This window comes from Sycon ciliatum, chromosome 1, assembly GCF_964019385.1.
Source record: "Sycon ciliatum chromosome 1, ocSycCili1.1, whole genome shotgun sequence".
NCBI classification, from domain to species: Eukaryota; Metazoa; Porifera; class Calcarea; order Leucosolenida; family Sycettidae; genus Sycon; species Sycon ciliatum.
The window spans coordinates 82,619,873-82,645,257 of record NC_088643.1 but is presented as its reverse complement, the minus strand read 5'-3'; the positions used below and the strand labels follow the sequence as shown (position 1 = coordinate 82,645,257).

Sequence of the window (25,385 nt, the reverse complement as noted above, 5' to 3'; positions counted from 1 at the left end):
GTCAACCATGCCCGGGCCATGGTCAACCAATGGTCACCGGATCGAAGAGTCATGCGCATCACGTGATGTAACCCGGCGAATCGTCAAAATGTGGGTTGGACCATGGTCGCTCTGCGGACTTGCTTTGGCACAACGTTATTGTATTGATAAGGGAGTCATGTGTGGATGGGACGTCTAGATTGAAGATTTGGATGAAAATAATTTGAAGGCATAGAAGCAAGTAATCAGTTGCTACATTCACTATTCGTCTTTGAAGGACGTGCTCTGAAGACAACAGAGAAAATGTCGTGGGAAAGAACGCTGTTTTGGCTCACCGTGACAGTGGCCCTCGGCATTGCGGTAGAGAAAGCAGCGGGACAGCGGCTTAGAGACGACATTCCTGATTCGACCAACGTGCAGCTTTGGGAGTGCATGGGCGGTGAGCGGCAGGAGTGGGTGATCAAGACGGGTGGCTACCCTAACAACGTCATTGCCCTAAAAGCCGATGGAATGGTGCTGGATATTCTGCAATACAGCAACGATAGCGGAGCCAACTTGCAGGTACGCAATCTTTGATCGTTTCCGTCACAAATACATGTATCACGCATTCGACATCAATGTTGCGCTGGGAATGAATGTAGCTTTTAAATAGGGATATCGGGCCTTGAGGCCTTTGGCTTTGGTCCGGGATCCTGTGCCATGCATATGAGCCGTGATCCTCCAATGCTCCATTCTAAAATCTTGTCCATGCCGTGCACTATAGACAGTAGTACTGGTGTATAACTAAGCTTGTAATTAACTTATGAATGGTCGTCGGCATGTATGAAGGCATCTACTGCCTGTTTGGTCTCAATCTCAATGTTATGGGGAGGGATGCACATGTACATGTACATGTGCATCCAGCAATACATGCACCGACAAAAATTAATAATACAGTGCCATGGTCCAATAGTACAGTGCCATGGTCCAGTGTCTGTCTCTCCGGCGATCTGTCTGTGTGCATGTATGTATGCAAAGAATAGCATCACACCACAAAAATCACACACATTTCTCCTGGTATAAATACAGATATGGCCAACAGCATATTCTTGTTGTCTGATGGTTGCATGGCGTGAAAGTCAGAGTTGCAGCCAACTACTAATACTAGCCTTATGCCTTGTTGTTCTGGGCATGCATGTAGGTATGCATGTAGGTATGTCTGTCTGTATGTCTGTCTGTCTGTCTGTGTGTCTGTCTGTGTGTCTGTCTGTGTCTGTCTGTCTGTATGTCTGCCTGTGTGTCTGTCTGTATGTCTGTCTGCATGTCTGTCTGTATGTATGTCTGTGTGTCTGTCTGTGTGTCTGTGTGTCTGTCTGTATGTATGTCTGTCTGTATGTCTGTCTGTGTGTCTGTCTGTGTGTCTGTCTGTGTGTATGACGGGTATGTTCGTAACTGTTACGTTGTATGTGTGGTCGTCTGCCTTACAACGTAGGTTTTTCACCCTACCACTACACCATGGAATCAGCAGTTCAAATACGACACCACTCACAACACCATTGTTAGCCTTATGAATGGACATTGTGTGGACGCACAAGACTTTGGCAACACATCGGGCAGCAACATCTATGTGTGGCCATGCACCAATGCTGCAAACGAACAGTTCATCTACAATGAAACCAGCGGCCTGTTCCGGTACGTGCAGAATCCTGCCCTGTGTTTGGATGCCGGGACTGTGGTCAATTGCTCTACAGCACCATTCAACTCCTACCCATTTTGCAATAGATCAGTCGCTGTGGACGATCGAGTAGATGATCTGCTGAGCCGTATGCAGCTCCATGAGAAGGCACAGCTCATCCAAAACCGCAATCCCGGCATACCACGACTTGGCGTACCAAAGCTACAGTTTTCCGAATGCTTGCATGGTGTTCTGAGTGGCTGTGGTGCTGCGTCAGGATCCGATAGCACCGGCTGTCCAACATCATTTCCACATGGCTTGGCTCTCGGGGCATCCTTCAATCGTTCTCTCTGGTCTCACGTTAGCAGCACCATTTCCACTGAAGCGCGTGCCCTCAACAACCAAGGTGTCACGGGCTTGGCGTTCTGGGCGCCTGATATCAACCTGTTTCGAGATCCACGCTGGGGTAGAGGTCAAGAAGTTCCTGGCGAGGATCCTTTCTTGACAGCCGAGTATGTGGCTCATTACTCCAGAGGTCTGCAAGAAGGTGTGGATCCTAAGTACTTGAAAGTAAGAGGAGGTACTGGTGATCGTGTTAGAACCAGATGTGACTCAAACATAGAGAACATCCCAGATACATTGTACTAGTGTTGAGCAACGACAGGAGAATGGCATATTTGTCCTGCTCTGACTATAGTGAATTATAATGATAGATGCGGTGGAATTCTGATAAGACAAGACATCCATGGGGAACAGGAAAGTGCACTTTGTATCCGGGGTACTTCTTATCCAAACTCCTATGGAGTAATACATCCGCACTCTGCATGATATATGCACTGGGCAAGTGTACATCTTATCCCAGTGTATACTATAGGTAAGACCCACCGTTTAGTAATGAGGCCGCAGTGATGATGAAGGCACGATCATCACATCACCTGATATGATGAACTATTAATTTGTTAAAGCGTATTGTAGTGTGCTGTGTCCCAATTTAAAAGTTTGTCGGTTCTGGTGTTCTGACCCGGCTGTGCAGGTAGTTTCAACATGTAAGCACTTCAGTGCATACGACCTGGAGAACTGGGGTGGTGTTGATCGTCACCATTTCAATGCCATCGTCAGCGACCGTGATCTCGTCGAGTACTACTGGGTGCCATTCAGATCATGTGTACAGCGTGCTCACGCCCAGTCAATCATGTGCTCATACAACGCCGTCAACGGAGTGCCGAGCTGTGCCAACTCTCTGTTTCAAAACACTATCGTGCGCGACGAGTGGGGATTCGACGGGTTCATCGTGAGCGACTGCGGCGCTATCAATGACATCATTGCCAAGCACAAGTACACATCTACGCCGGGTGACACGTGCAAAGCTGGCTTGCTCGGTGGCTGCGACTTGAACTGTGGTGGGTTCTATGGCAGCCACATGGAGGACGCCGTCAATGGAGGATCTTTGTCCGAGGGTGATCTCAATGTTGCTGTGAGAAGAATTTTGAAGCACATGTTCTGGCTGGGTTTGCTGGACCCTGCGGACAAGCAATACTACAAGGTTAGTTCTGCCTTCAGCAATGCAAACACTGCATCATGGACTGAATAGTACAGGCCAGGGTGAACAAGTGAGATGCGCTCTGATGCATGGCACCATGCACCAAAGCTGCGAGCAATGCTAGGACACTGGGTGAGCTGGCTGTATGTACATGCGAGCAATGCTAGGACTATGAACACTAGGTGAGCTGGCTGTATGTACAGGAGAGCAATGCTAGGACTATGAACACTGGCTGAGCTGGCTGTATGTATAGGTGCTGCTGCTCTACTCATGTGCGGGGTATCTATTGGCCATATGCTTGAAGAGATCGTGTTAACTTCAATGGTGTCCAGGTCATCATTGAATCATTTGCGGAACATGCACAAGGAGCTGTGGGAACCATTTTCGTGCACTGTTCACTACAATTGTCTCATCCAAGCATACGTATAATCACGGTACTTATATGCAGTGAAGTACATGCATGATTGTAATATAAGTGAACTGGTCTCACCATCATTGCGGTATTCTCCAATTCTGCCCTGTATTCTTGTGCTAGACCCTGGGACCGGCGAATGTCGATACAGCTGATCATCGCCAACTGGCCCTATCGGCTGCTGAGCAAATGATTGTCTTGCTGCAGAACAAGGGTGGAATACTGCCACTTGACCCAACAAAGGTACTAGAATGCTCATTTGTAGAGCTCCGAGATCGGCAATCAGCCATGTCCGCTTCCCTAGTTAGGTGTTCAGCTTGTAGTGGTATGAATCTGGTACTTAGTCACTCCAAGTCAGTACGCATGTAATGATGTTTGAAAGTGGCTGCAGCCTCAACTAAGAAAACTGCGGCTATTATTCCAACTGCTGTGAGTAGTCGTTATCAAGCATTTCACGACGCCCAGACACCTGCAAGCCAAGAATCCGTGACATTTACCGCAGTCTTCCCTTGTTTGGCTCAGTTTTGCCCAATTGCACTGGTTTGAGAGTCTTGGAGGGTGCACGATTGCCAGAAGAGTCGGTTGGGGAACAGCACAGCACTGTTTGATGATGATCAATGCTGATGATGGCTCTTGTATGTTGATGCCTCATCGAAAACCTAGCTATAGCTGCATTGCATGCACCCCGCAGGTATTATTTTATAAACAGGTATTGCCTTTACAACCACATAAAAGTGACTACACTGTGCTCCCGTTATGCAGGTTTTTGTCTTGTGAGCTGTAATCATTGCAAAATAATTAGGAAAAAAGAATAAAATGTGATCTTGGAACCTGTGCCAATCATATTCTATTTTCCCATATCTGTTGCCATAGGAAGCCATGGTGGCATTGCTGGGTCCACATGCCAACTCTACGCAAGACATGCTTAGCAACTATCATGGTACCAACACAGTGGTGAATAGCCACTCTCCGCTGCAGGCCATTACGGCAATGCTGGGCGAAAGCAAGGTCAAGTACGCCCAGGGATGTGACATTGCCTCTTCGAACACGAAAGGCATCGCCGATGCCGTAGCTGCTGCAAAGGCCAGCGATGTCGCCATCGTGTTCATTGGCATCAATGGCGGGCAGGAGAGTGAAGGCCGTGATCGTAACTCTATTGAGCTGCCAGGTGTGCAGCAAGAACTGGTAGAGCTCGTCCAGGCTGCCCAGAAGAATACAATTGTTGTTCTGATGAATGGCGGCCAGCTTGCTATCGAGTGGATCCAGTCCAACGTTCCAGCCATTGTTGAAGCATTCTACCCTGGTGAAATGGGCGGAGATGCTGTTGCCAATGTTCTCTTCGGCAAAGTCAGCCCATCAGGGAGACTGCCCTACACAATCTACCCGGCTGACTTCACCAAAAGAAGCTTCTTCAACATGGACTTGCGTAATGAGTCAGGCTGTACATATCGCTACTACACTGGAAAACCACTCTGGACGTTTGGAGATGGTTTATCCTACACTACATTCAGCTACAATTGGAGCACACCACTCCTGTCGTCACACCGTAGCTTTAATGCAGCTGCAGTTGGTCGTCAAGAAGACAGCATTGAATACACAGTGGATGTGACCAACACTGGCAAGATGGACAGTGACGTGTCTGTACTTGGATTCATCACGGCGCAAGAACAGCCGGATGCACCATTGAAGGAGTTATTTGACTTTGGCCGTGTCCATCTTGCAGCTGGTGAAACAGCCACTGTTCATTTGACGGTAGGTCCTCAAGAACTAGCTCTTGTGGATGAGTATGGTGTGGAGGCTATCCGACCTGGTCGCTACAATATCCAGGTTGAGGAGCTGACAACAGACTTGGAAATCACTGGCCATGAACATGTGCTGTTCAACCTACCGGAAATGAAGAGACGCCATGAAGAGTCCCATGGGTTTCTATAGGACTTCATTGATGATGTGCCTCTCAAGAAGTGCTTATCCTCTGATATTCTTCTTTATTTCCACCACTGGCATTCCATTTTCGTGTCATCACTGGCGTTCGAAGTTTGTGGGTTCTATCTAAGGAACATTTTGCTTCACACTGTAGCGCCTGGTGGACAGAGCGATTTGTCAAGTTCCCTTTGAAAGCTTATAATAGTGTAACTTTAGTTGGTCTGAGCTGCATATTAGAACGACTCTTTGGTACCTGGATGTTATGCTACATGTGCAGGTACTTGCACATCTTTCCATGCGTGCAGAGTGGTCGCATTCGCATTGCGCACAATTATGTCCACAGCAACATCTGCTGCAGTGCATGCGTTGTTCAATACAGAAATCTCGTCGTCAGAATCCAACTTGCCGGATTCTTATGTGAATGGTCAATTTCTCAATCTCTAGCCTGACTTTTCTTCGACGTGCTCTCTTTTATTTTCTCTCTCTCGCGCACGCGCGCACACGTGTGCCCGTGCGCCCGCACACACACAATGTCACATAATTATGTGTTTGTGTGTGTGTGTGTGTGTGTGTGTGTGTGTGTGTGTGTGTGTGTGTGTGTGTGTGTGTGTGTGTATGTGTGTGTGTGCGTGCAGGCGCGTAGCCCGCATGAGGCACAGAGGACATGTGTACCCCCCCCCCCTCCTAAAGATTTCGACCTAGGTTCAGCATGCACATAATAATCATGAGTGACATGCACCGGCCATCCTACACATATGCGGCCGTGTTAGTGGACAACGGGAACAGGTGGGTGGAATGATATTTATTACGGGTTCAGCGAAAGTCGGGCGCCATTGTTGAGATACAGAAAGGGTGCTCCTCCCAGACACAACGGACAACGGGACCAGGTAGTTGGAACGACATTTATTAGGGGTGATGGAGAGACGGAGACAAAGACGAATGAAACCACTACATTATGGAAGAGAGAGAGAGAGAGAGAGAGAGAGAGAGAGAGAGAGAGAGAGAGAGAGAGAGAGAGAGAGAGAGAGAGAGAGATCGAGTCAGGGAGAATGTAAGATAAAGGGCCTGTAGTTATGGCAAATATGGGCACCCAAGTAGCTACCCAGGCCAATGGAAAAAAAGGTGACAAAAGGAGACAAAAGGTGAGTACAAGGGTGCATGCAGGCCAGCTTGGAAAATGGCTTTAGAAGTTTAGAATGCACGGGAGGAGGTACCTAACACTACGTTAACATGGCATAAGTACCCATTATTAGGACCGTTGCGGACAATTTGCTTGCGCTACTGCTACATCCATGGCGAACTGAGACTGGACGAGAAAGGCAACTATTTCTTTTTGTTTTCAGAAGAATAAAAACTAAAGAGACTAGCATACATCCATCCTTTCTACATGTATGCAAAAAGGGACTAAAAAAATCAAAAATAATCCAAGTACTTTGAAGTAGTAGAAAAAAGAAGTAGAAAGGCACATAAAGAGCGGTGTGTCCAGCACACTCGGGATAAATCGGAGTCGCAAAGGCAAAGTCTGCGGGTTCACAAGTTGAATGAGAACTGGGAAATTCGCAACGGCACTAGAACACAAGCCCATGAGCTTAACGAGATCACGACAGTGAGTCTACACGCCAGAACCACCCCAGAAGTCGTGCGCCGTCTGCCCTTTCTTGTGCGCCCACCCACCATAAAGCAGGCGGATATCCTTATCGATGCCGTCGATCTTCTTGATGTCCTCATCGTCCAGCTTGACGGTGACACTCTCCAGGTTTTGCTTGAGCCGCGCCGGCGTCACCGTCTTGGGAATGGTAACAATTTTCTTCGAGTATGCCCATGCCAAAGAAACCTGGTGATAAAGCAGCAGAGCAGGATGGAAGTAGCACATACAGCCTGTAAGACAACATGTACTTACTACCCTCAGGTGTTTCTTCCATGCACGATATCCACTACAAGCATTGCAAAACCGGGGTACTAGTTTTACTCATCACTAAATTTTAGTGATTTTCGTTAAATGAAGTTTTCCGATTTCACTGAACCCAAGCTCTACCATTTGTAAGATCTGAGTGGTACAAGAACAGCTTTTTCTCGGCTGAACATCCGAGCCTAAGAACACCCAAAGGTCGAAGACGTGTTTGCAACATTATTTTAATACGGAGATGTAGGAAAAAACTCCATACACTTCTTGCCCATGAAGCGGGTACGAGTACAAACTCCCCTAAAGTGGATGCCCCTAATCCGGGCAAATCCATAAACCGGGCACCTTTCTCACCCATCTAGAGTCACAAAAATTGCGTTTCAATGAAAAACGGCCCAAAAACTATTGATCGGCTTTAAAAAAAAGTTTACTTGCATGCAGTAAGCATGCATGTTGTGAGTTAGGGGCAATTCCTAGTTACAGACAGTGCTCTGTCCCAAGCTGCTGCTGCTGCTGCTGCTGCTGCTCGGATTAGACTGGCACTTTCACTGTACTGGAATCGGTGTCAGGTGCACACCAAATGACAATGACACAGTCAAGTGTCAGATGCTGGGAAGACGTAAGTGTGGTGTGTGTGGTGTGTGTGGTGTGCAAGATGCCTGCAAAGGAGGACGTGCGACGCAGAGAGATTGCCTAGAGCTGCTAGCGCGATATCGGTTGTTTCTCCTACCTGAGCTGGCGAGCAGCCGTACTTCTCGCTGAGCGACGTTAGCACCTCATCCTCCAGCAGCACGGCCGAGCCTTCCTTCTTAGCACGCGGTGGACGCGATGGAGCACCCAGTGGTGAGTATGCCTCAAACACGATGCCTAGGGTCGACAAAAACATATCCAGTCCATGAGAAATATACTTGAAAACTGTGCATGACACATCACACTCTACAATATTCATTCAGTTGGGACACACACACACACACACACACACACACACACACACACACACACACACACACACACACACACACACACACACACGCAAAGCACACGTGGCACACAGTGGGAGTAAAAACTCCTAAAAAAACAGTACAGAAAGTGATCACTTTGCAAACATCAACGCACCTTTCGACGAGCAGAATTCCTTCAGGGCATTCTGTTGGAAGTGCGGATGGCTCTCCACTGCCCGGGCAAGGAAATAGAAAGAAAACAGCAGAGCACGACATCAACATGAAGTCACCACACGCAGCACCGTTTCTTTCCTACGCGACTAACACAGAATACGTCATGTACTTACAATAACAAGTGTGTCCAAGCTAGATTGCGTCCACACACCGCTATACCAGTTTTCAAAGTCTGGCTGTTCTCTTCATACCTTGGTTGACCGCAGGTACTGTGTCGGCAGTCTCCAGCAGTGCCGTCAGCTGCTGAATGGTGAAGTTAGACACGCCAATAGCCTTGACTAGCCCCGCCGCCTGCAGCTTCTCCATCTCCTGTACAAGACAGACCAACAAAACCCAATCAGGAAATGCAACATTAACATAACCAATCCAGAGCACATGTAGAGAGAGGATATCTTGTCTGATCAAAATAGAAGAAATTTCAAATTCAACTTTTTTAAGCAGTTTTATAGACAAGACACCTTGCTGGTGGTACCCCAACTTTAGCTGAACAGAGAGGCGTACTTAGTTGACCGAGGACTACACCGCTGTCCGTACCAGCAACTACCGTGAATACCACCGGTGCTGAGCAACGTGTGGCCTCAGTGGTAGCCTCACTTGCCGTCCTGCCAGACGTCTCGCCGGCCGCACTGCACTATCTCGTGCGTACATGCAGGTGCGAACTGAAGTGCATGCTGATACAGGATGTGCGCATGCATGGTGTGCGCGCCTACTTGCACAACTCACACGTTTTCACCTTCACCACTTCTACAATATGTTCACTCGATTTTTTTCGTCCACCACCAGGAAATCGCGTGAGCTGGTTTCTGTGATCATTTCCCTTCTACCGCGAAAAAGCACGAGCCTAAATGTTCTAGAACCCTCTTGTTTTCGATTAATTCGAGGCTGCTAAACACGAAAATCAGGTGTTCATCCCGGGGCCGAGTATGCATCTGGTCGAGATCAGTGCTTCGCTTTGCCTCCGCGCAAAGCGCGGCAGTCATTTTTGTTCAAGCAAGGCATGTGTGGCATCAATGGAAAGGTAATGACCTCAGCTACCTAAAAATAGCATCGACAAGGGAGTACTGGCCATGGGATCAGATAAAAGCGGGCTCGAAGTCAGGCCAAAGAGCTGTCATCCGGGCCCCATTTAAAATCTACAGGTGAGTTGTGACTGCATTTTTGGCCTGACATGGGCCGGAACTGAACTTCCTACAGAGGGTACTTGTTTGGAGGAAAGTCGGGTGTTCGCCCCCATATATTGCATTTCGCATGGCAGGACAATTTCGGAAAATGGAAAATGGGTTGTAGGGTAACAGTCCCCCCTGCCCCCCCCCCCCCCCACACACACCTACTATTAGTAACCTGGTTAGAAGCCTAATACCACGAAAACACTATACATGTACATGACTGCAGAACAAATAATACCACGAAAACACTTTACATGTACATGACTGCAGAACAAATAATACCTGGTATGATCTTCAATCTACTAACCAAGTCCTTAGTTAGCACCCTAAGCCAAGCCAGTAAGTGGTGGGAAAAGGCCTGAATGGTTTCAAGCAGAAAGGTACTACAGTGGAGATTGGATATAACGACACTCCTTCGGGAGAAAAACATGTCGCTATCTTCGATCTGTCACTAAATCCGATCTTCACATTTAGAATGCAATATGTATATCAAAATGACAGAAATGTATTCCAGATATGCATGTGCATAATTATAATGCATATGGATTTCAGATGCGCATGCGCATGTGTCTTGCATGCATAGTTCAAGCCAAAAGCCATGCATATAGCCACTACACCGCGCGCTGCACTGCGGCTACCAGCACGCGTGGAGTGACCCAGAGGTCCGGGCATGGCACACACACATGTCCCATGCATGCCAACCCGCCTGGTAAAAGAGGAAAGTCGTTATATTATACGCATTTTCAGGTTTTCGGGCATCAAAAAAGTGTGAGTAAATTCGATCTGTCGTTATTTTCGAGGTCGTTATACCCGATCTATAATGTACAGAAAGGACTTGCTAAACGACTCGGGCAACATAAATTTGTCGCTTAGGCCCTCATCAGACTACGTACATAGAAAATCCAGTACAAAATCACATAAAACCCAAAAGGCAACATTTTTCCATGCCTGCATTCAGACTACACATTCTACATGCAATATACAGGCAACCTTTGACCCTACGAAATTGCGCAAGGGGCCTGGGATGTGTGAAAGCAGCGGACAGTCGTACCCGGGTACAAAGTTCGTACAACTGCCTGGTGAAAGTACGATAAATGCAGGAAAGTTGCCTTGTACAAGGGTTGGCACCCTGCCTGAAAGGATTGGGCAGCTTTTTAGGCTTCCCGCCAGATTCTTGTTGTTGTCTTGGAAACTTCTATGTAAATGTGATTTATAGGCTGCTTTGTACCTAGTCTGAAGAGGGCCTAAACTCGATTTGTCGTTATATCCAATCTCCACTGTACATGTATTCGGTATTCGGTGAAAGTACTAGTACCGTAAAGTACCGCCAGAGCGCCCCACCATCTCATCCTTTCGTGGTCGTATTGTGGAGGTGGTCTGCTGTCTGTAGGTCATACGACATGAACCTTGTACACATATAGCACGTGTGGCAGTCAATCCGTACCTTCGAGCGGACACAAGCTCCACACAAAAACCTGCCAAGTGTGACCTTTAACACTAAGCTTCTTACATCGTACAAACTTCGTTGCACTCTGCCATACGATTTTCCTTTCTCTGGCTGTAAAATCAAGGTGGGGCGCTCTGGCGAGACGGGGCGCTCTGGCGGTACTTTACGGTACATGTATTCTTTGCATGCCACTCCATCCCCAGGATATGTTGTACTGCATGCCACTTCATCCCCAGGATATGTTGTACTGCATGCCACTTCATCCCCAGGATATGTTGTACTGCATGCCACTCCATCCCCAGGATATGTTGTACTGCATGCCACTTCATCCCCAGGATATGTTGTACTGCATGCCACTCCATCCCCAGGATATGTTGTACTGCATGCCACTTCATCCCCAGGATATGTTGTACTGCATGCCACTTCATGCCCAGGATATGTTGTACTGCATGCCACTTCATCACCAGGAAATGTTGTACCAAGAGTACATAACCCCCCAGAGTGTGCAACTCCACTATGGGTGCTGTCCCGACAGAATTTCAAGTTGACGTCATTTTGATGATGCAATGCGCACTGCACTGTACAAGGATTATCAGACGAATCCGGAACCTGTGGTTGACCGAAGCCAATTGATCCTGTACAAATTATTGCAAAGAAAAACGTGTGATGCGTTGACACCCGTACACATGTTGTAAATCACTGGTGCAAGGAGCATTGTGTCATAAATAATGACGTCAACTTGAAATTCTGTCGGGACAGCAGGGTACTGTAAATCATGAATATGTAACGAACAAGTAAATCTAACGAGTTAACGAGCAAAGATTTGTCGTTATTTTAAAATTCGTTAGCAAAAGTCGTATGATTTGGGCCTCGCACGCTTGAAATCGATCATTTCACATTATGGCATGCAGCGCGTGTTCAACGGATCGTAACTCGGTCAATTCTCAACGGAATTCAACAATTGAAAGATCTAGATGATAGCAGAGACGCTCAGCAGTCGGCTCGAACAACTTCGAAGTCTCTCAGATGAATTTTGCCGAAGCGGCGGGAGATCGAAAAATTTGAATTTTTGCGCTCTTACACTGGATAAATTTCATTTTCTTTATTCTCCTGACATCGAGGTATACTGTGCATGTGATGGACAACAATCATGAATGAATGTCCTTGACGAGCAGTCCTAGTATTATTGAATCTGTCTGAGAAAATCGTTAACTTTTCAAACCGTTAACCTTTAAAAATCAGAAAATCGTTAACTTTGCGGGTCGTTAAAATAATATGATTTACAGTATGTGGGAGTTGCACACTCTGGGGGGTTATGTACTCTTGGTTGTACTGCATGCCACTTCATCCCCAGGATATGTTGTACTGCATGCCACTCCATCCCCAGGATATGTTGTACGTATTTATAAAATACATACTGAGTCCGAGGTGTTTACGAGAAATAAAAAACCGACACAAAACCCGAGGCGAAGCCGAGGGTTTTGTGGAGGTTTTTTATAATTCGAGTAAACACGAGGACGAAGTATGTATTTTATTTAAATTATACTTATAAAAACCGATTTTCATTTTGGATTTTCGTACCTATTTTGGCGCATGCTCGAACTTACTCCTCGTGTTTCAACTTTCTCCTCGTGTTGTTTATTTTGGTTTACGAGTGTAATGGCTTCTTCAACGTCTACTGGACGTTTTGCGTCCGTTTCTGAAGAAGAAAGCAAGAAACTTTTGGAATCAGCAGTTCCTAAGTCAACCAAAGTTGCAACGAAGTTTTGGTTGAAGGTGTTCAGCGATTTTTTGATGCAGGAGAGCTTGTCTTGTGATTTTGCTACTGTCGAAGACAAGGTACTGGCGGAAATCCTCGAAAGGTTTTACTGCTCCGTGAGAACTCATGACAAGAAGGAATATAAACGGGCCAGTCTAATAGCTGCAAGAGGAGCCTTGCAGAGAGAAGTCAATGACCGTGACCGGGGCTTCGATTTGAAGCGTGGCGTGTTTGTCAAGGCCAACAAGCTCCTCGATGCCGTCCTCAAGGACAAGAAAAAAGGAGGCCGCGAAGAGGCCCAAGAAGGAAGACGAGGAGTGAGTAGCTCAATTCTCTCCTTTTGATCATATGTATGTGTCTCTCATCTTACCATTCTTGAGTGGACTATTTAACCTTTCCAGTTCAATTTGTGCTCTTCTGATCTTGCTCTGCATCTGTTTGTACTGTTTTCTTGAATACTCTTATCTCTTGTTCTCATCTACCCCTAAAAAGAGGTTTTTTATACAGGTTTTTTATACAGGTTTTTTATAGCCGGCAGGTTTTTTATACAGGTTCTTTATAGCCACCAGGTTTTTTATACAGGTGTGTATGAAGTATAGAAACTTCTAACCCTACACGACAATCAATGGAGGTTTTTATAAGTATAATTTAAAGGATATTAGGGAGGTTTAGTTCCCACGTAACGGAAACGCGTACGTGGGTGATCCACGTAAAGTGGATGAAGGGCACCCACGTTGCAATGTTGTGTTTAGTCACACGGAACAAACAAAAGCATAAAGCGAAAGGCCCAAACCTGGTCAAAGACGAAGCTACCCGGGCCTAAGAAGCTCATCCAATATTTTGATTTCGTGCTTCGGAAACTTCTTCAGCTGAGCACCCTCACAGCTCGCACAATGCGCTCCATTCTGATTTTCACCCACGTTTTGGCGGAACGTGGGTGAGCCTCCATACACGGTATGTCGTGAATCAGAAAACGTCTGTACGTGGGTCACTGAGTATCACGTGGTACACACACGTAAAGTACCCACGGATTACGTGGGACTAAACCTCCCTATTATCAAGAGTACATAACCCCCCAGAGTGTGCAACGCCGATCCAGCTCTGCATAGGGTCTTGGTCGAGCGGAATCGGATCTTCTGATGTCATGCGTACACTCCACACCAGCGCAAGGCCGGTCTCGAGGCAGGGTACCATTGTTTTTGATCCAAGAGCACCCGCGACTCCCCGGGCTCCCCTCAGATGTGTACGGTATTATGACGCAAAGATCCGATTCCGCTTGACCAAGACCCTATGCAGAGCTGGATCAGGCGTTGCACACTCTGGGGGGTTATGCACTCTTGATATTACCCAAGTACGAGGGTGTTACCTCCCGAATATCATCCAGACTGCGTAGCAGGAGGGATGATATGAGGGTACGGTAACACCCGAGTACGCGGGTCAATATCCTACTTATCCCAGGTACATCTACGCATTTTGGGGATCGACGCAACTGCGTTCTGAATACAATTACCAAGGTACAGCTATACCAAAAACAAGATGCTGCCTTTCTTTTCAATCCAGTCAAGGTTTGAGAGCGATGGAGCTCGGGAGACAAGTTGCATTTTAGTAGTTGGACTAGAGAATTGACGAAGATTGCACTGTTAACTGTTATGATACATAGTCATTTGGTTCAAAGTAAGGGCCATACTTTAAGTCACGGCGAGATACAACGTCATTATGGATGCTGGTGCTGACTTCCTTGTCATTGGATCGGCGTGGAACTTTCAACGGTTTGGGATCCTTGCTGAACACTGTCCGTGCAGCAGTAACCACATTGTACATATCGTCGGACATTGGCACCAGTGAGTAAAGTGCATTTCGTTGTATCAAGACTCTTGGTTGTATCACCATCGGCCACTATGCAATCAGAAGAACGTTGATCTTGTTATATTATAGGCATACTGGATTTGTAGCAGCATCTACGTTTTAGATTGTTCTTGTGGTAATCGTACTGGATACAATGTCATGATAATCACTGCGGGTCGCATCTTGCATCCATATCTTATCTACATCACACATGGATTGCTGAGCTCTCCTTCTTTCACACCGTGTTGAATATTCTGTACAAGATTTTTCCTCTCGCTTTCACGTCTTGTGCTTTTCGTGTTGTTACGGTATCTCTCCTTGCAATTAGTAATTTTCACTCGGATGGTGATACTTTGTGTAGTTTTCGAGTTTACAAAGAGTGAATGAGAACAGATGCACTTCGAAGTCTCCTTTGTGTCGTAGTGTTGAGTTGAATAGTGATTGCAGTTCGGTGTTTGTTTGTGTGGAATCTGGTTTTGGACGTAGTCGCGGAGGTAAGTTCTCTCCGTTCACTTTCACTGTACCAACGGTGCACTCTGCATTGGCATGCTCCCACCCTCTCACGGTTCTGTGTAGTGCATTTTGTCGCTGGTCTATAGTACCGTACCATGGGATAATGCATGCCACTTCATCCCCAGGATATGTTGTACTGCATGCCACTTCATGCCCAGGATATGTTGTACCAAGAGTACATAACCCCCCAGAGTGTGCAACTCCACTATGGGTGCTGTCCCGACAGAATTTCAAGTTGACGTCATTTTGATGATGCAATGCGCACTGCACTGTACACGGATTATCAGACGAATCCGGAACCTGTGGTTGACCGAAGCCAATTGATCCTGTACAAATTATTGCAAAGAAAAACGTGTGATGCGTTGACACCCGTACACATGTTGTAAGTCACTGGTGCAAGGAGCATTGCGTCATAAATAATGACGTCAACTTGAAATTCTGTCGGGACAGCAGGGTATGTGGGAGTTGCACACTCTGGGGGGTTATGTACTCTTGGTACAACATATCCTGGGCATGAAGTGGCATGCAGTACAACATATCCTGGGCATGAAGTGGCATGCAGTACAACATGTAGTACAACATTATGTACTCTTGGTTGTACTGCATGCCACTCCATCCCCAGGATATGTTGTACTGCATGCCACTCCATCCCCAGGATATGTTGTACTGCAGAAACAGAGAAGCAGAACTATGCACTAACCTTCCAAGTCTCAGCGATCAGCTCAGGTGAATATCCGATGATGTCGTCATCTGCCAACTGTCCTGGAGGTGGACATCCATGTCGGCAGCGTACCGGCCAGTGCAACTGAGCACACACGCACGCATGCAAACACACACACACACACACACACACACACACACACACACACACACACACACACACACACACACAAACACACCTTTTGGCGCCCATCGCCGGAGGCGATGATAGCAATGCTACAGCAGAAGCCATAGCAACTTGTGCTGGGATTGCACCATTCAATAGCTTGCCAGGCTGAAGAATTGACCGCCACTATTCAACCTGGTCTATATCATACAGCTATTTGAAGTGACTTTTTCTGGCCAGTGAATCCCTATTTGTGGTGTTTTCATTTTTTTCCCCGCACATACATCACACCACATACTCCAGCATGCAGTGGCTGTTGGTAACCACCCAGGAGAATGAAAGAAAAGTGAGGAGGAATCTGAGAAAGAGAAGAAAGACGTGTATGACCATAATCAACGGGAATCGAACACGCAACCTCTCGATTGAAAATCGCTGCACATACCAATGCACCATATGACACACACATGCGCGCGCACACACACACACACACACACACACACACACACACACACACACACATCATGGTCATGGTAAACACTGCCATTACGGTCACGTGTCCCCTTGCGGGGCCAACAATATGGAACGACGAGTGACGGCAGTCCGCTGAGAGAGAGGTAATAGGTCCGGGACTCAGAGACCATGTTCGAGAGAGCCATCTCTGGCAGCTATGGATCTGCTTTATCATCGGAAACGATTCCTCTCACAGCTGCCGCTTGAACTGGTCCATCACTCTCCACAACAGGGCGAACATTCCATGAGCCAATGCTCAGAGTCGTTCCAAGTCGTCGTCTTCGTGTGGTAGTTTGCTCCACTCGCGGGCTTGCAAAGCCTCACAAAGGACTCCGAGGTGCGGGCGACGAGGAGAGTGTCGGCATCGTAACTATCCGACCAAGTCTCCTGTCGTTGAAGACCCCACGTCAGGCACTGTTGGCCTGGACGGCTGGGGACACCCCAGACCGTCCATAACGGCGAGGACAAGCACGGACGGAGGCCAGAAACAAGAGCCCAAAAAAGTACAACCGTCCTCCACCAGAGCAGAGAACACACACACACACACACACACACACACACACACACACACACACGCACACACACACGCACACACACACACACACACACAGAGTCACAGAAACACACAGAGTCACAGACACACACACACACAAGTGCGCGCACAAGCAAAATGACCACACTGACATGCCAGCATGCGTACACATGAACAGGTAGAGAATAACTACACTGGCAAGCACCAGCACTGTGCTGCAACATGCTTCTTTTATTAAGTTCTTACCAAGTACAAGTCCACATAATTCAGCTGTAGGTTCTTGAGTGTTAGGCGGCAAGCTGGTTCTACGTCACCTGGTGCAAAGTCAGTCGACCTAAATTATTAGGCATCAACCAAATACAAGTACAAATAACGCTTTCGGGAAAAAAGATGACAGCAACCATGACTATCATCAGTTTTGCCAAGGTGTAAGCTGCAGAAAGGATTTCAAGCCTAATTTCCGAAATAAAAGTGCAGCGCGCACATCTACAGCGGAAATACAGTACTATGCCAGTTCTTGCTCCCAACAACAGTAACTCATTCATTGTATCTTGAACTGACTTTACATGTATCTGAAGTCTACAGTGTGTCTCATATAACTATAATAGTAGCCTAAGGCGGGAGAGAGGTTTTTTGCATCACGGTGGGATACATGTACCGTAAAAAAATATCCCGTTGTACCAATGTAATTATGCACAGCACTAGTCATCATAAAACTGCAAGACGTGCACCATGCTTGTCACTGCCTGACATCATGAAACAGCTGCAGAGGGCAATGGGGATTCCCCCGTTGTGTGTTCAGCACAGTACTACCTGGCCCTGCATGCCACTGACCATAGCTTGGAGGTGACGAACACGTCGCAGCGCTTGGCCACGTCACCAGTGAACGAGGCCGCCAGCGCCTCGCCAATCTCATCTTCGTTGCCGTAGATGTGAGCACAGTCGATGTGGCGATAGCCAATCTTCAGTGCCTCCTGGACAGCTTCGCCAACTTTCCCTTTCTCGGACAGCCACGTTCTGACAAGCAGCATTAATAAAGCAGTAAACATAATTGAACCAAGCACAGAAACAAATATAAACATATTTAAACTTGAGGAAAGGTCATAGCTATGGTAAGAACTACTACCGTAGTGACGCACATCAAGGCACATGCGCTTATGAGTGAGTTTTTGCGTTTTTTTGCAATTTTTTTGCAGGTCGTTTTGTCTCACACATAGGCGCATATGCATATGCGCATGCGCTTCAGTTGCTAGTGTACCGGTACCATGCATAATTATGCACATACTGCGTTTAGGTTCACTAAGCCCATGCGCTTATTTGTGAGGGTGCGCTTATGCCCGGGTATTGGCACATGCGCTTATATGCGCGTCACTACGGTACATCTTTTCAGAATTGAAAATTGAATAAAGTTTATTGGGCAACTTTGTGTATCACTAGTATCAAGAGTACATAACCCCCCAGAGTGTGCAACGCCTGATCCAGCTCTGCATAGGGTCTTGGTCGAGCGGAATCGGATCTTTGCGTCATAATACTGTACACATCTGAGGGGAACCCGGGGAGTCGCGGGTACTCTTGGATCAAAAACAATGGTGCCCTGCCTCGAGACCGGCCTCTATGCAGTGCTGCGACGGCAGAACTTCACATCACGTGACATGGTTCAAAAGGTTACACTGGCAAACAGTGCAAAGTGATCACAAGAGAGTTGTACCCAAAGCTGGGTTTCGTACAACCCTGTATCAATCATGCACAGAGTGCAAATAATGTGTACGAGTTCATCACGTGATGTGAAGTTCTGCCGTCGCAGACCCCATAGCTGGAGTTGCACACTCCTGGGGGTTATGTACTCTTGCTAGTATCAAGAGTACATAACCCCCCCCCCCCCCCCCCCAGAGTGTGCAACTCCACTATGGGTGCTGTCCCGACAGAATTTCAAGTTGACGTCATTTTGATGATGCAATGCGCACTGCACTGTACACGGATTATCAGACGAATCCGGAACCTGTGGTTGACCGAAGCCGGTCGATCCTGTACAAATTATTGCAAAGAAAAACGTGTGATGCGTTGACACCCGTACACATGTTGTAAATCACTGGTGCAAGGAGCATTGCGTCATAAATAATGACGTCAACTTGAAATTCTGTCGGGACAGCAGGGTATGTGGGAGTTGCACACTCTGAGGGAGTTGCACACTCTGAGGGGTTATGTACTCTTGCTAGTATTGGGAGGGTTTCATCTAAATATTGGTGAACTCTCCAGAGCTGATCAAGAGCTGCAGGTGGTGCCCCATATGAAACCCTCCAAATACTAGTGATACACAAAGTTGCCCAATTTCGGCAATGGTGGAATCCAAGGCCAAGTTGAAAAGGAGAAAGAAAGCTGAACTATCTGGCAGACATGGTACTGTACAGGCACTCGTGCATCAAACCTCCGCCAACGCCCGTACCCAGCCCTAAACGGCTTGACCATCCTCCAAACCCAACATGGATGAAAGCGAAGGAGGGTATTGGCAGCTAGTTGCGCCGAAGACGCCAAGAAAGACAGCGTTCTGTTTATCGGCAACCTCGAACATCAAGTCCCAGAATAGAACTTCACAGCGCTTGTAGAACAGCGATGTACAGAAGCTCGGTTCCACAATGAAAGCTCATAACTTAAAAACCTTCCGCAAAGACAGCGCATAGCCTTGTTCCGACAGAATTATCGTGGATAAGAAGAGATTGCCTAGCACTAAGAGCCACTCATTTTTGCCCAGGCCTGCTAACCGTTGTCCTCAGATTTTCACCGAATGACCAGGAGGGTGGAGCGAAAATGTCCCCGCTGAACAATGAGACATGCCATGGACTCCTCCATGCGTGCCGCTTCAGTCTTACGGACAAAGTAAATACAAAGCAATAGGTTCATTTCCTAACGGCTATATGCCATATGCCACTTGCACCGTGGCAAAGGACACATGGAAAACGAAGCAAGGCTTTAGCATCTGCTGTGACTCCAAGTTCTACAGCACATACGTATCACTACCACAACCACAAATAGGAAATCAAGGAACACCGTCAAACAAAAAGTCTCTACTTTGTATTTCTAAACACACAACAGACAGTAACTGCTAACCCGAGTCCGAGAAGTGGCATTTTCGCACCGGTGTTCAACTGGACATTTTCAACCTGTAGCCACAATGCGATTACGTAAAACAAAATACACACAGAGAGCATGTTGCACGTTAACAGATTCACTGCATTATCACCCGACACAGTCAGTAGCACGGGAAGGCACAATAGTCAACGTCATTTTGTCATGCAAGTAACGGTACACTCATACCTTGGTTACCCGGACCCTGAACTGTTACGGGCACTTCGGTCTACCGGGCACTTCGGTCTACCAGGCACCCCCTGGGCAGGTTTCAGTGGACATTTTACTACTCTTTAGTCACTTTTCGTGGAAATAGTGAAGTAATAATATCTATGGCTTTCTCCAACAAAATGCATGTGATCCGGAGTTACGGACATTTCAAAGTTACGGGCAGTGCCCGGTCTCGGACCGCCTGGATCAACGAGGTGTGAGTGTATACGCAAGGCTGGCCAAATAGACTGTACTTCAGTGCAACGTTCTCCCAACACCCGCCATTCTGACATACCCCTGGTGTATCTACCAATGGTTAACATTTCATTGCTATGTTGTACTGTTACTGCTATACCCCTGCCGATTACGCGATAACGCTGGCTCGCAATTTTCGGGCATAATCACCTACCATCGGCATTCTGGCACAAGTTACGCGTTGACCTCGCATAATCCTTGGCATGTTTTATCGCAAAGCACAGCAATGCCGTGTAGTCAAGCGTCCCGTGTTCTGCTGTAGTTTCTTCGGATCCTGTGCACCCATGCTCTGGGTTCTCCTGCACTGTACTGCGTACAGTACGCTTCGTGTCACAGCGTGGTATGCCAGGTATGCTCTACTCCGACAATGCAACCCAATTCAAACTGGCGGCTACAACACTGACTGACACCTGGCAGGAGGTTCTGTCTGATCCGGCCGTACAGAAATTCATCTCAATCATTCCGTCTGATCCGGCCGTACAGAAATTTATCTCACTCAAGAACATTAGGTGGAAGTTCATAACCAAGCTAGCACCGTGGCAAGGTGCATCTATGAACATTTGATCGGTCTGACGGGGAGAACGTTGCGAAAGTCCAGTGGCCAGAAGAAGCTACCGTTTGGGGAAATGGTTACCCTCATCATCAAAGTGGAGGCAGTACTGAACAGCTGGCCGCTTACGCATGTCCCGAGTGAGAACAGTGACACTGATGTCACGGTGCTCACTCCAGCACACTTCCTGACGCAAGGTAAGCAGATGGACATGGCGCTTCCAAGTTTGGAGGACAACAATGATGACGGTGAGTACTTGGCAGCACCAGAGAAACCATCAGAGAAACTGAAGAAGAGATGGCAAGAGCAACAGCATACTCTCACCCAGTTTGGCAGCTATGGCGCCAAGACTACTTGCCTCTTCCACAACAACATGCAACTGTATCGCAAAGTGGTCAACCTAGTCGTAACGCCGTCCCACGACTGGATAGTGTTCGTATCATCAAGGTTGACTTTGTGGTCCCGTTCCACTTACCCGTAAATGGATAACACGATCTACATGTATTATATCGTTCCATCCATAACCTGTGTTGTCTGGAGCTGTTGAGTGGAGTTCGCGTGTGGAGTCCTGTGTTTTGACGTTGGGCAAACCCAAACGTTAAAGTTGACAAATTGGCTCGTGATTTGTCGACTCGGTCGCATTGTGAATGAAGGTCTGCATTAGCGACACTGACAGTCAAGTCCGCACAGCTGACTGTATATGATCTAGTTACTGTGGATAAGAATAAATCTTGGATTCACTATCTAGTTACTGTGGTGGAAAGGTAGTCATAACTCATTACATTTTTGTACTTTCTTTATTCTGTTTGTTTCCACGCGGTACACGTGTACGGTGTAGTGCTACACGTGTTCCGTCAGTTCGAATGTTTCTTCCGATCCTGCGTACTCGCGCAGGGCTCTCCTGCACTGTACTACATACATTGTGCGGTTATGTTGCACTTGAATTTCCCCAGTATCCTTTTTCTGGCTTTCTGGTTCCTTTTGATGTTTTTTCCTTCAAAAAGAAGGGGTTCTCTCCCCATCGTTGTTGGAATACAGTTGCTGTATTTTCTTTCTCTTGGATTTCGGCAAATACATACTGTAAACCGTGAAATTATTGCGATGGTCTAATTTCTGCGAAATTCGCGACCACGTGGAAATCGCGAAATTTAGACAGCGCGAAAAGGAGATCCATGAAAGGTTTAGCAAGAATGCCACAGTACTATATAGTAGCACATTCTGCAATCGCAAAATTAAAACCTCGCAAACCTGTCCGGATTCTGAAAACGCGAACTCAAAACGCCGCGAAAATTTCACGCTTTACAGTAATGAAGTTCATAAACACAACGTAGAATCAACAACTTTGCTTGCTCTGTTCATGCTCGATAGTCTGATACCAGTAAATCGTCACAATACCCATGCACACACACACACACACACACACACACACACACACCGTTTGACGCCCAACGCCGGAGGCGATGATAGCGATGCTACAGCAGAAGCCATAGTAACTTGTGCTGGGATTGTACCATTCAACAGCTTGCAAGGCTGAAGCATTGACCGCCACTATTCAGCCTGGTCTACACAGCATAGCTATCTCAAATCTTATGGGTTTTTTCTGGCAAGTGAATTCCTACTTTTTGGTCGTTTTCTATCTTTCTCCCGCACACACATCACGCCACATACTCCGGCATGCACTGGTTGTTGGGAATAGGCCATTCACAGGACATGCAAACACATGCACGCGTCTGACCATGAAGTCACTTGCAAGCCGTGACCTAGTTCACAGGGTACTGGCCAAACTTTGCACGCGTCAATGTATCCATAGTGACCTCCTGAAAATGCCGGAAGTTTTTCATTTTGAAATTTCCCTTTTGAAATAATAGTTGACACGCTACATTTGTAGTGCACAGTTTCAACAACCGACACTTCTGCTTGCGTGCAAAGTACAATCGTGAGCACAAGGGCCCTGGCCAAGTTCAAAAATCAGTTGCACACGTGTGTTCAAGTTTATCGTATACCTGTATATTCTCTATTATAAGCGCCGTGCTTATATTTTTTCAACACCCCTCTACCCCGTGCTTAAATTGGAGACTGCGCTTATATTGGAGACCGTGCTTATATTGTTTCAACCAATACATCCATACAGGGCAAGAAGAAATACATGCTAGATATCATGCATGCCGCATTGATTTCCACCAAGACTGTGCTAATAATAGAGACCGTGCTTATAATGTCTCGAAAGGTGCTCACAGTGTGCTAGTATTAGAGACTGTGCTAGTAATGGAGACCTGCGCTTATAATAGAGAATATACGGTACAAGTAAACATCCTTGGAAACGGTACGATTAAAAAAAGTGAGTTTGCACATCACGTGAATGGCCTATAACCACCCAGGAGAACGAAAGAAAGTCTGGAGGAGACTCAGAAAGAGAAGAAAGACGTGTGTGACCACAATCGTCGGGAATCGAACCCGCAACTTCCCGATTGGAAATCGACTGCACATACCACTGCACCATATCATGCACACACACCCACGCACTCGGGTGAAACCACGGTTTTGGAAAAGTTGTTATGGAAACCATGCCCACCACCCCCTACTCTGATATCGCACCACCATACACATTTTTCGATTTTTCTGTGTTTTCAGTTCACACAGTGAAAATGCAGCCACAAATAATTGATCGTTTTAGGGTGCTCTGTGCACCCGTACATTGAATACTTGTTGTTGGTAAAAGGCAATAGTGGAATATGGAAAAGATGGGCGAACTATTTGTTTCCCTTGCCTCCCTCCCCCCTCCTACATTTTTTCATGGCTAGAAGCTAGAACCCTGGTACATGTACCGTAAAATCCCGCCAGAGCACCCCGTCTCTCCCATGCGCCCCTCCCTGACTTCTGGTCAGGGAAGTGATTAATTGTACATGTATCCTCGTATGACTCTGTGATGCCGTACTGTACTGCAGACGTGTGCTCGACCCGGTTGGAAATGTACGAAACGATGCCCACCCTCTTGACCAGGGATCGCACAAACCCTGAGTTTTTGATGGGTCTGTACGACTCCCTGCAATTGACCTTTGGTCGGTGTACGAGATGCACAAACAGTTTTCGTAGGGTGAGTACTTTTCAAGTACTGAGTACTGAATGCGGCAAATAGGACTCGCCCATCCGCCCCTCCCCACCTGGACCTACTCGAAGGGGGGGGGGGGGCGGAGATAGGGGCGCCCTGGTGGGATTTTACGGCACTAGTGATATGTCGGGATATTTTTGGCACCAGCTAGCTGTGATGATAATTTAAAAAATTGATGAATTTGCTGGTGAATGTCTTTTAAATCTCAACTGTTGCCATGTGACTGCTGATGAGTGCGTTCGTATTAAATCTTCTTATTTCCATAATTATTCTCCCAACGATTACCTTGTACATGTACCTGCAGACACGTTACAAAACAAACTCTTGAGTTTTGGCACTGACCTGCAATGAAGTCATCTTCGTCTTTGGCTATGATCGATTCTCGACTCCCCTACCAGCAGTGAATCAAAAATGTAGTCACGACTCTTCAGGATCTACAATGACTTTGTAGATCATCAGGGACACGGATTACATTTACAAGAATTAAAAAAAACAACCCTACCTCGAATCCGGGTACGGGACTACGGGTACCCCCGGGTATACCGGGTGTGGATGTGGTACAAATCAGGGAGTCGTAAAAGCCCGGGAGAGGACACGGGATGCGCGCACGCGGACGATGTTTGCCTCGGCCAGAAAGTGAAGCACGGTAGGCCGGCGCGGCCGGATCTGCACGATCCACGGCGCTGTGCTCGTCTTCGGGGCAGGGAGTCCTAAAATACCAATATTTTACAACTCGTTGTTGACACCATTATCCGAAACTGGTGGCGAAGGAAGCATAAACATGATCAGATGATTGTGTGTCTGTCTGTCAGACTCAGTACACATGGTACAGGGGGTGGGAGTTGAGTGTGTGTGTGGGGGGAGGCGTGTGTATGTGCACATGTGCTTGTACTTTTCTGTGTGTTTGTACAGTGTTTGTGTGTGTGTGTGCGCGCACGCGTGCGTGTGCATTTT

The 25,385-nt window shown here is 47.1% G+C and overlaps 2 protein-coding genes across 2 annotated transcripts; one reads left to right on the top strand and one right to left on the bottom strand.

Annotated features, from left to right (window-relative positions):
* The first annotated feature begins 133 nt into the window (after nucleotides 1-133).
* LOC135805877 (uncharacterized) lies at nucleotides 134-5,982 on the top strand. Its single transcript, XM_065319997.1, has 5 exons — nucleotides 134-540; nucleotides 1,451-2,203; nucleotides 2,667-3,176; nucleotides 3,709-3,828; nucleotides 4,459-5,982. The coding sequence occupies exons 1-5, from the start codon at nucleotides 283-285 to the stop codon at nucleotides 5,515-5,517; spliced, it is 2,700 nt and encodes an 899-aa protein (XP_065176069.1). The 5' UTR covers nucleotides 134-282; the 3' UTR covers nucleotides 5,518-5,982.
* An 841-nt stretch (nucleotides 5,983-6,823) lies between these two features.
* Nucleotides 6,824-24,944, bottom strand: LOC135805876 (aldo-keto reductase family 1 member A1-like). Its single transcript, XM_065319996.1, has 9 exons — nucleotides 24,774-24,944; nucleotides 20,290-20,342; nucleotides 18,019-18,201; nucleotides 17,431-17,518; nucleotides 16,017-16,121; nucleotides 8,778-8,895; nucleotides 8,528-8,584; nucleotides 8,142-8,278; nucleotides 6,824-7,342 (listed from the first exon to the last, which is right to left on the bottom strand). The coding sequence occupies exons 1-9, from the start codon at nucleotides 24,786-24,788 to the stop codon at nucleotides 7,121-7,123; spliced, it is 978 nt and encodes a 325-aa protein (XP_065176068.1). The 5' UTR covers nucleotides 24,789-24,944; the 3' UTR covers nucleotides 6,824-7,120.
* Between the last annotated feature and the right edge of the window lie 441 nt (nucleotides 24,945-25,385).